The sequence below is a fragment of the Haliotis cracherodii genome, unplaced genomic scaffold, assembly GCF_022045235.1.
Source record: "Haliotis cracherodii isolate W230 unplaced genomic scaffold, xgHalCrac1.p SCAF_36, whole genome shotgun sequence".
NCBI lineage: Eukaryota > Metazoa > Mollusca > Gastropoda > Lepetellida > Haliotidae > Haliotis > Haliotis cracherodii.
The window spans coordinates 1243883-1261845 of NW_027266293.1; the positions used below are offsets into that span (position 1 = coordinate 1243883).

General features: G+C 47.7%; 1 protein-coding gene across 1 annotated transcript in view; it reads left to right on the forward strand.

Annotated features, from left to right (window-relative positions):
* The window catches only part of LOC139477866 (uncharacterized), a 33375-nt gene continuing 15412 nt past the window's right edge, over nt 1–17963 (forward strand). Inside the window, exons 1-2 of the mRNA XM_071260302.1 lie at nt 1–310; nt 11010–11064. Of these exons, the coding sequence (XP_071116403.1) occupies nt 1–310; nt 11010–11064 (365 nt within the window). The remainder of the gene's footprint in view (nt 311–11009; nt 11065–17963) is intronic.

Here is a 17963-nt window from a genome sequence, read left to right on the forward strand (position 1 = left end):
ATGCCCGGATACTGGACAGTGTGGGCAGCTGCTTTGTACATCGGCATGGCCACTGGTCAGACAATAACTATGACACAATGTAATACTAAGTATGTATTTAGTTCCGATGGCAACTTGCAGGATAAGAAGCCCCAGAAAGCCATAAGACGACGTGGCAATGCGAATAGTCTGATGGAGTGTGTGTTGTTCTGCAACCGATTCAGTGTCAATAACTTCTTCTTCAACCAGGCCATCCAGGACTGTATCTGCCCCCTGGGTATTCCTAGGGAATTGACAGCCGCACCTGGTTATATGTATTACATCACACCAGGTGAGAATTCCAGATATTTCACCTTAGATCCAAATTTACGTGATAACAGTGTTGACAAGTAGCATTCTGACGTTCAATACAAATGAACATTCGACTCGGTTCGTTTATTCTGTTATTCTTATGCTGTTTGTATTGCCAATTTAAAAACAGAAGTGCGTGGGTCCAATATTTAATTCTGAGTTAAGGTCATGTTTAGACTCACATATGGATTACCCAGAAATTCAATTCTAGCAGGTATCCTTTGGCATCGCACTTGAGATATGAAGACTCAAGGACAACGTATGTCAAGGAACAGTGGTAGACAAGATATTTTTATGTCGTTGTGGTAGGGAGGTCTTGACGTTAGAGACACACGTGGCAATCTAAGACAGTATCGACAGCTGAAGTCAGCATCAGTTTAGAGGCCCTCTGATACGCAGATAATACAAACAATTCATGAAAGGATACATATTGATACTGAATTAAGCTATAGTATTTCATATTGTTGCGGCGACGTTGTAGATGACCTGGGCCCCTCTCTCCGACTGATCCGGCGACGTGAAGGGGTGTTAACTGACATTCATAGATAGTGCTGGAGATTATTAAAGTATTGAACTGGTTTGCACTATCACAATATGAATATCGATGATTGATTGTTGTAACGAGCCTAAGGGAGATAACTCTCATTTATCTTTAACTTTAGTCTGGTGTTCCGTTGTCTATATTCTATTTTATAATAAATATTTTCTCTGTCTATTTTCCGATGATGTTCTGGTCTGGATGATAATTTTTTTATTGCAGGTAGTTGAACACATGTCATTGATAGAATGAGTGAGTGAGTGAGTGGGTATGGGTTTACACCGCTTTTAGCACTATTCAGACACATATGTGGGGATTAGAACCCGGGATCTACGGTGTGACGAATGAATGCTTTAACCACCAGGCTACCCCACCGCTCCTATTGATAGAATTAGGCGAGAGTTGTGGTATAAAAGTAATACAAATCGCACCTTCAACGAAAGGATCCCTACAGATATCATGATCCCCTCATGGTGCTTGCCCGTCACTACTGCCCCTTGTTCTCACTTAACCCTCATGGTGCTTGCCCGTCACTACTGCCCCTTGTTCTCACTTAACCCTCATGGTGCTTGGCCGTCATTACTGCCCCTTGTTCTCACTTAACCCTCATGGTGCTTGGCCGTCATTACCGCCCCTTGTTCTCACTTAACCCTCATGGTGCCTGGCCGTCACTACTGCCCCTTGTTCTCACTTAACCATCATGGTGTCTGGCCGTCATTACTGCCCCTTGTTCTCACTTAACCCTCATTGTGCCTGGCCGTCATTACCGCACCTTGTTCTCACTTAACCCTCATGGTGCTTGGCCGCCATTACTGCCCCTTGTTCTCACCTAACCCTCATGGTGCTTGGCCGTCATTACCGCACCTTGTTCTCACTTAACCCTCATGGTGCTTGGCCGCCATTACTGCCCCTTGTTCTCACTTAACCCTCATGGTGCCTGGCCGTCATTTCTGCCCCTTGTTCTCACTTAACCATCATGGTGCCTGGCCGTCATTACTGCGCCTTGTTCTCACTTACCCCGCATGGTGCCTGGCTGTCATTACCGCCCCTTCTTCCCACTTAACCCTCATGGTGTCTGGCCGTCATTACTGCCCCTTGTTCTCACTTAACCATCATGGTGCTTGCCCGTCATTACTGCCCCTTGTTCTCACTTAACCCTCATGGTAATTTTCTGTTATTTCTGCCCCTTGTTCTCACTTATCCTTCATGGTGCCTGGCCGTCATTACCGCCCCTTGTTCTCAATTAACCCTCATGGTGCCTGGTCGTCATTACAGCCCCTTGTTCTCACATAACCCTCATGGTGCCTCTCCGTCATTACCGCCCCTTATTCTCAATTAACCCTCATGGTGCCTGGCTGTCATAACTGTCCCTTGTTCTCTCTTAACCCTCATGGTGCCTGGCCGTCATTACTGCCTCTTGTTTTTCCTTAACCCTAATGGTGCCTGGCTGTCATTACTGCCCCTTGTTCTCACATAACCCTCATGGTGCTTGGCCGTCATTACTGCCCCTTGTTCTCACTTAACCCTCATGGTGCCTGGCTGTCATTAATGCTCCTTGTTGTCACTTAACCGTCATGGTGCCAGGACCTCATTACCGCCCCTTGTTCTCACTTAACCCTCATGGTGCCTGGCTGTCATTACTGCCCGTGGTTCTCACTTATCCCTCATGGTGCCTGGACGTCATTACTGCCCCTTGTTCTCAATTAACAATCATGTTGCCTGGACGTCATAACCGCCCCTTGTTCTCACTTAACCCTCATGGTGCCTGGCTATCATTACTGCCCGTGGTTCTCACTTATCCCTCATGGTGCCCGGCCGTCATTACTGCCCCTTGTTCTCATTTAACACTCATGGTGCCTGGCCGTCATTACCGCCCCTTGTTCGCACTTAACCCTCATGGTGCCTGGCCGTCATATCTGCCCCTTGTTCTCACTTAACCCTAATCGTGCTTCCCGTCATTACTTCCCTGTGTCCACACTTAACCCTCATGGTGCCTGGCCGTCATCTCTGCCCCTTGTTCTCACTTAACCCTCATGGTGCCTGGCCGTCATCACCGCCCTTTGTTCTCACTTAACCCTCATGGTGACTCGCCGTCATTTCTGCCCCTTGTTCTCACTTAATCCGCATGGTGCCTGCCCGTCATTACCGCCCCTTGTTCGCACTTAACCCTCATGGTGCCTGGCCGTCATTAGTGCCCCTTGTTCTCCCTTAATCCTCAAGGTGGCTGGCCGCCATTACTGCCCCTTGTTCTCACTTAACCCTCATGACGCCTGGCCGTCAATACTGCCTCTTGTTTTCACCTAACCCTCATGGTGCCTGGCCGTCATTACTGCCCCTTCTTTTTACTTAACCCTAATGGTGCCTATCTGTCATTACTGCCCCTTATTCTCACCTAACCCTCATGGTGCCTGGCCGTCATTACTGCCCCTTGTTTTTTTTACTTAACCCTCATGGTGCCTGGCTGTCATTACTGCCCCTTGTTCTCACTTAAACCTAATGGTGCCTGGCTGTCATTACTGCCCCTTGTTCTCACTTAACCCTCATGATGCCTGGCTGTCATTACTGCCCCTTGTTCTCACTTAACCCTCATGATGCCTGGCTGTCATTACTGCTCCTTGTTGTCACTTAACCCTCATAGTGCTTGCACGTCATTACTGTCCCTTGTTCTCACTTGGCCCTCATGGTGCTTGGACGTCATTACTGCCCCTTGTTCTCACTTAATCCGCATGGTGCCTGCCCGTCATTACCGCCCCTTGTTCGCACTTAACCCTCATGGTGCCTGGCCGTCATTACTGTCCCTTGTTCTCACTTTACCCTCACGGTGCCTGACTGTCATTACTGCCCGTTGTTCGCACGTAATACTCATGGTGCCTGGCCATCATTACTGCCCCTTGTTCTCACTTAACCCTCATGGTGCCTGGCTGTCATCACCGCCCTTTGTTCTCACTTAACCCTCATGGTGGTTCCCCGTCATTACCGCCCCTTGTTCTCACTTAACCCCTAAGTTGCCTCGCCGCCATTTCTGCCCACTTGTTCTCACTTAACCCTCATGGTGCATGGCCGTCATTTCTGCCCCTTGTTCTCACTTAACCCTCATGGTGCCTGGTCGTAATTACTGTCCCTTCTTCTCACTTAACCCTCATGGTGCCTGGTCGTAATTACTGTCCCTTTTTCTCACTTACCCCTCATGGTGCTTGGCTGTCATTACTGACTCTTGTTTTTACTTAACCCTCATGGTGCCTGGCTGTCATTACTGCCCCTTCTTCTCACTTAACCCTCAAGGTGGCTGGCTGTCATTAGTGCCCCTTGTTCTCCCTTAATCCTCAAGGTGGCTGGCCGTCATTACTGCCCCTTGTTCTCACTTAACCCTCATGACGCCTGGCCGTCAATACTGCCTCTTGTTTTCACCTAACCCTCATGGTGCCTGGCCGTCATTACTGCCCCTTCTTTTTACTTAACCCTAATGGTGCCTAGCTGTCATTACTGCCCCTTATTCTCACCTAACCCTCATGGTGCCTGGCCGTCATTACTGCCCCTTGTTTTTACTTAACCCTCATAGTGCCTGGCTGTCATTACTGCCCCTTGTTCTCACTTAAACCTAATGGTGCCTGGCTGTCATTACTGCCCCTTGTTCTCACTTAACCCTCATGATGCCTGGCTGTCATTACTGCTCCTCGTTGTCACTTAACCCTCATGGTACCTGGCCGTCATTACTGCCCCTTGTTCTCACTTAACCCTCATAGTGCTTGCACGTCATTACTGTCCCTTGTTCTCACTTGGCCCTCATGGTGCTTGGACGTCATTACTGCCCGTTGTTCTCACTTAACCCTAATGGTGCCTGGCCGTCATTACTGCCCCTTGTTCTCACTTAACCGTCATTGTGCCTGGCCGGCATTACTGCCCCTTGTTCTCGCTTAACCCCCAAGTTGCCTCGCGGTCATTTCTGACCCTTGTTCTCAATTAACCCTCATGGTGCTTGCCCGTCATTCTGCCCCTCGTTCTCACTTAAGTCTCAAGGTGCCTGGACGTCATTACTGCCCCTTGTTCGCACTTAACCCTCAAGGTGGCTGGCCGTCATTACTGCCTCTTGTTCCCACTTAACCCTCAAGGTGCCTGGACGTCATTACTGCCTCTTGTTCTCACTTAACATACAAGGTGCCTGGCCGTCATTACCGCCCTTTCTTCTCACTTAACGCTCATGGTGGTTCCCAGTCATTACCGCCCCTTGTTCTCACTTAACCCGCATGGTGCCTGGCCGTCATTTCTGCCCCTTGTTCTCACTTAATCCTTATGGTGCCTGGTCGTAATTACTGTGCCTTGTTCTCACTTAACCCTCATGGTGCCTGGTCGTAATTACTGTCCCTTGTTCTCACTTTACCCTCATGGTGCTTGGCTGTCATTACTGCCCCTTGTTCTCACTTAACCCCCAAATTGCCTGGCCGTCATTTCTGACCCTTGTTCTCACTTAACCCTCATGGTGCCTGGCCGTCATTTCTGCCCCTTGTTCTCACTTAATCCTCATGGTGCCTGGTCGTAATTACTGTCCTTTCTTCTCACTTAACCCTCATGGTGCCTGGTCGTAATTACTGTCCCTTGTTCTCACTTTACCCTCATGGTGCTTGGCTGTCATTACTGACCCTTGTTCTCACTTAACCCCCAAGTTGCCTGGCCGTCATTTCTGACCCTTGTTCTCACTTAACCCTCATGGTGCCTGGCCGTCATTTCTGCCCCTTGTTCTCACTTAATCCTCATGGTGCCTGGTCGTAATTACTGTCCCTTCTTCTCACTTAACCCTCATGGTGCCTGGTCGTAATTACTGTCCCTTGTTCTCACTTTACCCTCATGGTGCTTGGCTGTCATTACTGACCCTTGTTCTCACTTTACCCTCATGGTGCCTGGTCGTCATTTCTGACCCTTGTTCTCACTTAACCCTCATGGTGCTTGCCCAGTCATTACTGCCCCTTGTTCTCACTTAACCCTCATGGTGCTTGCCCAGTCATTACTGCCCCTTGTTCTCACTTAACTCTCAAGGTGCCTGGACGTCATTACTGCGCCTTGTTCTCACTTATCCCTCATGGTGCCTGACCGTCATTTTTGCCCCTTGTTCTCACTTAACCCTCATGGTGCCTGGTCGTAATTACTGTCCCTTCTTCTCACTTACCCCTCATGGTGCCTGGCCGTCATTTTTGCCCCTTGTTCTCACTTAATCCTCATGGTGCCTGGTCGTAATTACTGTCCATTGTTCTCACTTAACCCTCATGGTGCTTGGCTGTCATTACTCACTCTTGTTTTTACTTAACCCTCATGGTGCCTGGCCGCCATTGCTGCCCCTTGTTCTCACTTAACCCTCATAGTGCCTGGCTGTCATTACTGTCCCTTGTTCTCACTTAACCCTCATGGTGCTTGGCTGTCATTACTGACTCTTGTTTTTACTTAACCCTCATGGTGCCTGGCCGCCATTGCTGCCCCTTGTTCTCACTTAACCCTCATAGTGCCTGGCTGTCATTACCGCACCTTGTTCTCACTTAAACCTTATGGTGCCTGGCTGTCATTACTGCCCCTTGTTCTCACTTAACCCTCATGGTGCCTGGTCGTAATTACTGTCCCTTCTTCTCACTTACCCCTCATGGTGCCTGGTCGTAATTACTGCCCCTTGTTCTCACTTAACCGTTATTGTGCCTGGCCGTCATTACTGCCCCTTGTTCTCACTTAACCCCCAAGTTGCCTCGCTGTCATTTCTGACCCTTGTTCTCAATTAACCCTCATGGTGCTTGCCCGTCATTCTGCCCCTCGTTCTCACTTAAGTCTCAAGGTGCCTGGACGTCATTACTGCCCCTTGTTCGCACTTAACCCTCATGGTGCCTGGACGTCATTACTGCCTGTTGTTCTCACTTAACATACAAGGTGCCTGGCCGTCATTACCGCCCTTTGTTCTCACTTAACCCTCATGGTGCTTCCCAGTCATTACCGCCCCTTGTTCTCACTTAACCCGCATGGTGCCTGGCCGTCATTTCTGCCCCTTGTTCTCACTTAATCCTCATGGTGCCTGGTCGTAATTACTGTCCCTTCTTCTCACTTAACCCTCATGGTGCCTGGTCGTAATTACTGTCCCTTGTTCTCACTTTACCCTCATGGTGCTTGGCTGTCATTACTGCCCCTTGTTCTCACTTAACCCCCAAGTTGCCTGGCCGTCATTACTGTCCCTTGTTCGCACTTAACCCTCATGGTGCTTGCCCGTCATTACTGCCCCTTGTTCTCACTTAACTCTCAAGGTGCCTGGACATCATTACTGCGCCTTGTTCTCACTTAACCCTCATAGTGCCTGGCTGTCATTACCGCACCTTGTTCTCACTTAACCCTCATGATGCCTGGTCGTAATTACTGTCCCTTGTTCTCACTTAACCCTCATGGTGCCTGGTCGTAATTACTGTCCCTTGTTTTCACTTAACCCTCATGGTGCTTGGCTGTCATTGCTGACTCTTGTTTTTACTTAACCCTCATGGTGCCTGGCTGTCATTAGTGCCCCTTGTTCTCCCTTAATCTTCAAGGTGGCTGGCCGTCATTACTGCCCCTTGTTCTCACTTAACCCTCATGGTGCCTGGCCGTCAATACTGCCTCTTGTTTTCACCTAACCCTCGTGGTGCCTGGCCGTCATTACTGCCCCTTCTTTCTACTTAACCCTAATGGTGCTTAGCTGTCATTACTGCCCCTTATTCTCACCTAACCCTCATGGTGCCTGGTCGTAATTACTGCCCCTTGTTTTCACCTAACCCTAATGGTGCCTGGCCGTCAATACTGCCTCTTGTTTTCACCTAACCCTCATGGTGCCTGGCCGTCATTACTGCCCCTTCTTTTTACTTAACCCTAATGGTGCCTAGCTGTCATTACTGCCCCTTATTCTCACCTAACCCTCATGGTGCTTGGCCGTCATTACTGCCCCTTGTTTTTACTTAACCCTCATGGTGCCTGGCTGTCATTACTGCCCCTTCTTCTCACTTAAACCTAATGGTGCCTGGCTGTCATTACTGCCTCTTGTTCTCACTTAACCCTCATGATGCCTGGCTGTCATTACTGCTCCTTGATGTCACTTAAACCTCATGGTGCCTGGCCGTCATTACTGCCCCTTGTTCTCACTTAACCCTCATAGTGCTTGCACGTCATTACTGTCCCTTGTTCTCACTTGACCCTCATGGTGCTTGGACGTCATTACTGCCCCTTGTTCTCACTTAACCCTAATGGTGCCTGGCCGTCATTACTGCCCCTTGTTCTCACTTAATCGTGATTGTGCCTGGCCGGCATTACTGCCCCTTGTTCTCGCTTAACCCCCAAGTTGCCTCGCTGTCATTTCTGACCCTTGTTCTCAATTAACCCTCATGGTGCTTGCCCGTCATTCTGCCCCTCGTTCTCACTTAAGTCTCAAGGTGCCTGGACGTCATTACTGCCCCTTGTTCGCACTTAACCCTCATGGTGCCTGGCCGTCATTACCGCCCTTTGTTCTCACTTAACCCTCATGGTGGTTCCCAGTCATTACCGCCCCTTGTTCTCACTTAACCCGCATGGTGCCTGGCCGTCATTTCTGCCCTTGTTCTCACTTAATCCTCATGGTGCCTGGTCGTAATTACTGCCCCTTGTTCTCACTTAACCCTCATGGTGCCTGGTCGTAATTACTGTCCGATATCATGATCCCCTACAGATATCATGATCCCCTCATGGTGCCCGCCCGTCATTACCGCTTGTTGTTCTCACCTAACCCTCATGGTGCTTGGCCGTCATTACCGCACCTTGTTCTCACTTAACCCTCATGGTGCCTGGCTGTCATTTCTGACCCTTGTTCTCACTTTACCCTCATGGTGCTTGGCTGTCATTACTGCCCCTTGTTCTCACTTAACCCCCAAGTTGCCTGGCCTTCATTTCTGATCCTTGTTCTCACTTAACCCTCATGGTGCCTGGCCGTCCTTACTGTCCCTTGTTCTCACTTAACCCTCATGGTGCTTACCCGTCATTACTGCCCCTTGTTCTCACTTAACTCTCAAGGTGCCTGGACGTCATTACTGCGCCTTGTTCTCACTTACCCCTCATGGTGCCTGGCCGTCATTTCTGCCCCTTGTTCTCACTTATCCCTCATGGTGCCTGGTCGTAATTACTGTCCCTTCTTCTCACTTAACCCTCATGGTGCCTGGCCGTCAGTATTGCCCCTTGTTCCGCTCAGAACCGCACTAAGATGACGTCGCGGTTTCAAAACCGTATACAATGCATCAAAAGTGTTACAACGTTCTTATTTCTTCACACAGTGTAACCAAATTGTATTATAACATTCAACTCTAGTTGATTGTCTTTCCAACATGGGTACAATGTGTGAAGCCCATTTCTGGTGTCCCCCGTCGTGATATTGCTGGAATATTGCTAAAAGCGGCGTAAAACCATACTCACTAAATCACTCACTTTCCAACAGCATCTAAAGTCAACAAATCCAAAGATCAATGCACTGCATAGCCATCGATAGAAGTGCTGGTATTCTCAGTTTCCTACTGTTTTTCATTCATCGCGATATGGAAGCACCCGAATGTAGCAAGTAAAATCAAACAAGCGCCCTTGTTTGATATCAAAATGTCCAATAATTCATATCATTGGAAAGTACATATCCTAACGGCGATAGACATATGACATTTATGTCGAAGTACGGATTCATTGAGAATTTTCAAAAGATTATGTTACAATACGAATGAGTTTGGAATTAATTATATGTATCTTGATGGTCATTATAAAATGTAATAACTTACGTTTACACTTGTTATTTCAAAATACTTACTTATGTAATTAATTTATTAAGTAAAAGAATGTCACAATTTACGTCATAGGGTATACTGACGTATTTGTAAACTTTGTGCTGCATGGTCCCGTTCCACAAAGCGATCGTAGCGCAGCGACAGTCATAAGTTTATGTTAAAGTATGGGAGTTACAATCATCTCAGCGTTAGGATAGCTTTGTGGAACGGACACCTGAAGTCGGAAGGTAGACCGTTGTATGGTATTCAATTAATACATGTCAACTTTGAATGTGTTTGAGGTGAGGTGAGGTGAAATTGGGTTTAACGTCGCGTCCAAGATTATTGCACTTATATAGCGACGTGCATGTACGAGTATGTGTTTGTGTGGCTGCTTGTACTAGTCCGGACTGATGCCGATCTATAGTGCTAGCTCACTGAGATACCATGCCGCAGTTTAACATGAATACCCCACTCAGACACAGTATACTGACTCCGAGCCGACCAGTCCTTGTTTTAGCCCATTTATGCCGAGCGACAGACAGGGTAACAACAAGTACCATCTTTTAACGTCTTTTGGTATGACGCGGCCGGGGATCGAACCCCGGACCTTCCGCTCTCCGGGCGGACGCTCTACCACAGGACCACGGAGGCGGTCTGAATGTGTTTGAAGTAATATTTGGTTAAACTCAATTGGGTGATGTGCGTCGCGTAGATCTCTGCCGCCTATTTACACACGACGGTAGCTTTTTGAAAAGTAATAGACGGCAAGTAATAAATAAAATACCTAAGTAGCTGCCGTGCGATACCAATTTTATGAAACTCCTTTCATGGTTTTATAGCTTCATAGACGAACTTTCGCTCTGCAGATGCCAGAACAGTTTACTCGTTTCATAAAATTGGTATTACAAGGGAGCTCTTTAAGTATTCTATATAATATGTATGTGTCACGTCACAAACGTATATGAATGTGTCACGTCACAAACTGATATGTATGTGTCACGTCACAAACGAATATGAATGTGTCACGTTACAAACTGATATGTATGTGTCACGTCACAAGCGAATATGAATGTGTCACGTCACAAACTGATATATATGTGTCACGTCACAAACGAATATGAATGTACATGTGTCACGTCACAAACGGATATGTGTCACGTCACAAACGGAATTTGCAAAGCGAGAACAATACCGCTTCTCACGTGAAATAATAAATTAATAAAAATGTGGTCTAATTAACAAGCTTATTTTGAACCCTAGATTATTAATAATGATATTTTGACATTTATATACATGTGTCTTTATCTTCTAAAACATGCTCCACGTTGAACTATTTGTAATTTGTAGTAACATCACTCCTGTTTCTTTCACAGGTCTGATTGCAAAGTGGATGACAGTAGCGATCAACGCTTCTTCACAAGACAATGGGTACGTTTTTTTCATCCCCGCTAGATTAGTATCAGAACAACATATCGGATTTATGACTTATGCCATTATTTAAAATATTCCGATCAGGGTTCCAACACGTTGATTCACCCATCTTATGACTTTGTGACGTCTGTATTGCGTCAACAATACTACTTGCCTTACGAAGTCAACAATACATCAAAGCGCGTGGAATCATTAAACATATATATGTTTCGTACGTCTTATTATGAAATTGCTTATCTAATTGTATGGATACTAACATCTGTCATTATCTCTAAATAAACGATAAAAGGACCTTATTTGTCAGCGAGACCTCAAATTATAGGACCCAAAGTTCGTTCAACACAAACATGGTGAAGGATATTGACAACACTGGCGGCACAATAGTAGTTTTATTGTCACCATTCAATGGGATTAGTGTTTTACCTACTCACAATATTTGGAAAAGAAGGAAAAAACCATGATTTTTATCAATGTTTTCACTGAAAATTAGAATAACAGTTAAATTAAACAAACTGCTTGCCAAATTCATAAAGTTTAACGACTTAACAAAAATGTTACAGCAAATGTTGTCAAATTATGCATTTTTCCTTCAATTTATGCAATTTTGACTCCGTGAGAATTCACGCACACACTTGCAAACTTACTACCCAATGAAAAGTGTGTACAGATACCTTTTTTATGCAATAGAAAAGGTTTAAGGTATAAAGGAAAATGTGGGAAGGAAAATCTTGTTTTTCACCCCTGGCCAAATGACTATGAAGAGAAAAGTGAAATTTGACCACTGAATGTAGGTGTCTAATCACGTACAATCCACAAAGTCGATATATCACCAGAGCATGCGAGTTCTGCCCAGTGAAACGGTTTTATCACAGCTGATTGAACAATGTCAATTTTAGGACACAAGTTTCGTTCAACAGAGACACCGTGAAGAAGGATATTGATGACACTGGCGGAACAATGACGGGGGATATTGTCGTGGCAACACGATGACATGCGACCGTTGTCAGTGGCGGCACATAGACGTGGAGATATTGTCACGGATCGCACAGTGACATAGGGATATTGTCGTTGGTGGCACAGTGACATGGAGATATTTTCGTGGGTGGCACAGTGACGTGGAGATATTGTCGTGGGTGACACAGTGACGTGGGGATATTGTCGTGGGTGGCACAGTGACATGGAGATATTGTCGTGGGTGGCACATTGACATGGGGATATTGTCACGGGTCGCCCAGTGACATGGGGATATTGTCACGGGTCGCACAGTAACATGGGGATATTGTCGTTGGTGGCACAGTGACATGGAGATATTGTCGTGGGTGGCACAATGACATGGAGATATTGTCGTGGGTGGCACAGTGACGTGGAGATATTGTCGTGGGTGGCACAGTGACGTGGGGATATTGTCGTTGGTGGCACAGTGACATGGAGATATTGTCGTGGGTCGCACAGTGACATGGAGATATTGTCGTGGGTGGTACAGTGACATGGAGATATTGTCACGGGTCGCCCAGTGACATGGGGATATTGTCGTGGGTGGCACAGTGACGTGGGGATATTGTCGTGGGTGGCACAGTGACATGGGGATATTGTCGTGGGTGGCACAGTGACGTGTGGATATTGTCGTGGGTGGCACAGTGACATGGGGATATTGTCGTTGGTGGCACAGTGACATGGAGATATTGTCGTGGGTGGCACAGTGACGTGGAGATATTGTCGTGGGTGGCACAGTGACGTGGGGATATTGTCGTTGGTGGCACAGTGACATGGAGATATTGTCGTGGGTCGCACAGTGACATGGAGATATTGTCGTGGGTGGTACAGTGACATGGAGATATTGTCACGGGTCGCCCAGTGACATGGAGATATTGTCACGGGTCGCCCAGTGACATGGGGATATTGTCGTGGGTGGCACAGTGACGTGGGGATATTGTCGTGGGTGGCACAGTGACATGGGGATATTGTCGTGGGTCGCAGTGACATGGAGATATTGTCGTGGGTGGTACAGTGACATGGAGATATTGTCACGGGTCGCCCAGTGACATGGAGATATTGTCACGGGTCGCCCAGTGACATGGGGATATTGTCGTGGGTGGCACAGTGACGTGGGGATATTGTCGTGGGTGGCACAGTGACGTGGGGATATTGTCGTGGGTGGCACAGTGACATGGGGATATTGTCGTTGGTGGCACAGTGACATGGAGATATTGTCGTGGGTGGCACAGTGACGTGGGGATATTGTCATGGGTGGCACAGTGACATGGAGATATTGTCACGGGTCGCCCAGTGACATGGAGATATTGTCACGGGTCGCCCAGTGACGTGGGGATATTGTCGTGGGTGGCACAGTGACGTGGAGATATTGTCGTGGGTGGCACAGTGACGTGGGGATATTGTCGTTGGTGGCATAGTGACATGGAGATATTGTCGTGGGTCGCACAGTGACATGGAGATATTGTCGTGGGTGGTACAGTGACATGGAGATATTGTCACGGGTCGCCCAGTGACATGGGGATATTGTCGTTGGTGGCACAGTGACGTGAGGATATTGTCGTGGGTGGCACAGTGACGTGGGGATATTGTCGTGGGTCGCACAGTGACATGGGGATATTGTCGTTGGTGGCATAGTGACATGGAGATATTGTCGTGGGTGGCACAGTGACGTGGGGATATTGTCGTGGGTGGCACAGTGACGTGGGGATATTGTCATGGGTCGCACAGTGACATGGGGATATTGTCATGGGTCGCACAGTGACATGGAGATATTGTCGTGGGTCGCACAGTGACATGGAGATATTGTCGTGGGTGGTACAGTGACATGGAGATATTGTCACGGGTCGCCCAGTGACATGGGGATATTGTCGTTGGTGGCACAGTGACGTGAGGATATTGTCGTGGGTGGCACAGTGACGTGGGGATATTGTCGTGGGTCGCACAGTGACATGGGGATATTGTCGTTGGTGGCATAGTGACATGGAGATATTGTCGTGGGTGGCACAGTGACGTGAGGATATTGTCGTGGGTGGCACAGTGACGTGGGGATATTGTCATGGGTCGCACAGTGACATGGGGATATTGTCGTTGGTGGCATAGTGACATGGAGATATTGTCGTGGGTGGCACAGTGACGTGGGGATATTGTCACGGGTCGCCCAGTGACATGGGGATATTGTCGTTGGTGGCACAGTGACATGGAGATATTGTCGTGGGTGGCACAGTGACGTGGGGATATTGTCGTGGGTGGCACAGTGACATGGAGATATTGTCGTGGGTGGCACAGTGACGTGGGGATATAGTCACGTGTCGCCCAGTGACATGGGGATATTGTCACGGGTCGCACAGTAACATGGGGATATTGTCGTTGGTGGCACAGTGACATGGAGATATTGTCGTGGATGGCACAGTGACATGGAGATATTGTCGTGGGTGGTACAGTGACATGGGGATATTGTCGTGGGTGGCACAGTAACATGGGGATATTGTCGTTGGTGGCACAGTGACATGGAGACATTGTCGTGGATGGCACAGTGACGTGGAGATATTGTCGTGGGTGGCACAGTGACGTGGAGATATTGTCGTGGTTTGCACAGTGACGTGGAGATATTGTCGTGGGTGGCACAGTGACGTGGAGATATTGTCGTGGGTGGCACAGTGACGTGGAGATAGTGTCGTGGGTGGCACAGTGACGTGGAGATAGTGTCGTGGTTTGCACAGTGACGAGGTGATATTGCCATGGGTCGCACAGTGACATGGAGATATTGTCACGGGTCGCACAGTGTCATGCGGATATTGTCACGCTTTGCCCAGTGACGTGGGGGTAAATTCACGTACTGCCCTGTCACGTGGGGTATTGTAACATGCTTCCCAGTGACGCGGGGCTATTGTCACGCTTTGCCCAGTGACGTGGGGGTATTGTCACCTGCTGCCCAGTGACGTGGGGCTATTGTAACGTGCTGCCCAGTGACGTGGAGGTATTGTCACATGCTGCCCAGTGATGTGGGGCTATTGTAACGTGATGCCCAGTGACGTGGCGGTATTGTCACGTGCTGCCCAGTGACGTTTGGGTATTGTCACGTGCTGCCCGGTGACGCGGGGGTATTGTCACGTGCTGCCCAGTGACGTGGGGGTATTGTCGGTATTGTCACGTGCTTTCCAGTGACATGGGAGTATTGTCACGTGCTGCCCAGTGACGTTTGGGTATTGCCACGTGCTTTCCAGTGACATGGGAGTATTGTCACGTGCTGTCAGTGACGTTTGGGAATTGTCACGTGCTGTCCAGTGACGTGGGGGGGGGGGGGGGGTTGTCACTTGCTGCCTAGTGACTGAGGGAGATTGACAAAGATGTTAATACCTTGAGAGATGATAGTCTCCTTCGACACCTGGTATATTCGAGAGAATCGGGGCTCTGCTTCATGGGAAGTTCAGGTAGGCCCTGGTAGGTAAAACTACATTTTATATATTGCCCAGTGACGTGGTGGTATTACCACGTGCTGCCCAGTGACGTGGGGGTATTGTCACGTGCTGCCAAAAACAACATTTTATATATTCTCCAAACTGAAGGTGAATGTCAAGCGAAATGTGTTAAACTTTATTCGGGAAAGGTGCCACAGGTCATTGTACAAAGTACATATGACACGGAATTACATTGGAGCACCGTAACAATATATGGTAACATAAGCATGATGGTCGTACACCTCGGCTTGGACACTCGCCCCTTGCAGACGTGTCCTTCCTAGCTCGCAACCCACGCTCTACCATGAGAGATATCGCTCTATCGCTACCTAGGGAGCTAGTTGCCATCCTGGAGCCCTTGTTGGCTTACAGTGTTGGGGACTACTCCCTCCGGACTTCGTACAAGTCCAACTCATCCACCCTCTCCTCTCCATCTCCTTTGACCTAGGCCAAAGGAAAAGGCCTCTGGTCAAGGCTCCGGCCAAGACCAAGCCTAAGGAGAAGAAGACCCCGGCCCCTACCCCTGCTGCACCACGCCCGGTGCAGAAGGCCAGGCCGCCTACAGTGAAGAAGGCTCCACCAATCACCCCCATGGAGATCCAGGAGAGCCTTCCCACCACCCCTCCGCCCCCGACAGCTGCACTGGAACTCGCTCCTCTCGAATCCAGAGTCCAAACCGACCCGGTTCCGGAACAAGATGTTGAGGTAGACGTCCGTGCCCGACTTGCACAGCAGGCAGACCTCAATCTGGAGCAGCACAAGGTCCACCCTAACCCCTGCTACCAGAATGAGAGCGGCAAGATTTACCCCAGCAACCGCCCACCCTTGGTGCTGGTGCAGTACTGGGGTGAAGAAAGGTTTGAGCACGAGATCCACAGCTACCAGGATCTCTCGGAGCTCCTGGTCGACTGTGATCTCCCAGTCAGCCCGCTCTTCATCACCAACGCCGCAGCCCTCCTCACCACCGCACTGTTCCGAGTTCTTCCTCCAGGAGAGCTCGACCTAGCCAGGAGGCTCCTGGCTTGGAAGAAGCAGTAACTTCCTTCGCCACACCAGCTCGCCAGCCACGCCGTGCCTTCCCACGCTTGACCCCCTCCCCTCCCCTACCCCGTGTGCGAGATACGCTAAATGTAATTTATTACATGCGGAAAGCGCACGTTAAATTCCCGAAAGAACGAACGAACGAAAGAACGAACGAACGAACGAACGAACGAACGAACGAACGAACGATGGTTGTACATGACAGTCAAGGTGCTTTATCGTTGTTTAAAATATATATTTAGTCAGAGAGTTTATTACACGTGGTCTTGATGATGTACATGGTCTTATCAATGTATTGTGTGAAGGATTCTCAGAGTGAACAGAAATGGTTTCCGTCACAAGGACATATGCAAAAAAGGACGAAGTCTTCACTATTCTATTCGTCTACCAAATTCAATGATAAGAGTGGGACTTGAGCACCGAAACTGACTTAAAGCGATGCGATATAAGCGATACTATCCTACACAAGATAAATACATTTCATATGTAACACATAAACCACACTATTGTAATCCAATTTTGGAAATGAGAATATGTTATTGCACCTTACTTGATTGGCATTACAGACTTGGCTTGTTACAGACTTGGCTTGTCAAAACTTATGATTAATTATGGACGGAATATATCAATTGAAAGAATACAAAGAATTTGTCCATTCTGTAACTCTGATATAGAAGACGAAATACATTTTAACTTTGAATGTACTTATTATGCAGAACTACGTACTAAATATATACCAGAATGTTTCTTATCTAAGACGAGTAGAATAGCGTTTGTTTCTATTTTGTCATCGAATGATGCCGATGTAATGTTAAAACTGTCTTTATTTGTAAAACATTGGATGGAACTACGAAATAACATGTTGAGTGGAAATTCAGAATTTTAATTACCCTACCCTAGAAAGTCCTCATGATTATCACCGATTGTTAAATGAATGTTATATTTTTATAACTTTTGTTGTATCTCCCAATCTGTAAATTCTCACCCACTGTATTTATCTGATGGCCTTTGATACAATAAACGTCTTTGACTTTGACTTTGATTGTCAATATCAATTCATCTCTGACTAAGACCTACATTAGAAACCTATTATGTGGGTATCGCCATTATGAAAAGATGTGTTTTCTGCCAATGGTAAAACCTGGGAAGAGGTTTTACATTTTTACCAAAACCCTGGGATGAGGTTTTTGTAAATTTAGTAAAACCTCATCCCAGGGTCTTTGTAAAAAGGTAAGACCTCCATACCAGGTCTCGCCACTGAAAAAAATACATTCCCGATACACACTGATTTCACAGGGTCTTACTTAAAGGCACATACCCGGACTTCTGCACAAAGACAACAGAAAACAACAGCCAGTAACATCCTTTAATGAAAGTTAAATGTAAAGTAGAAAGACCCTTTTT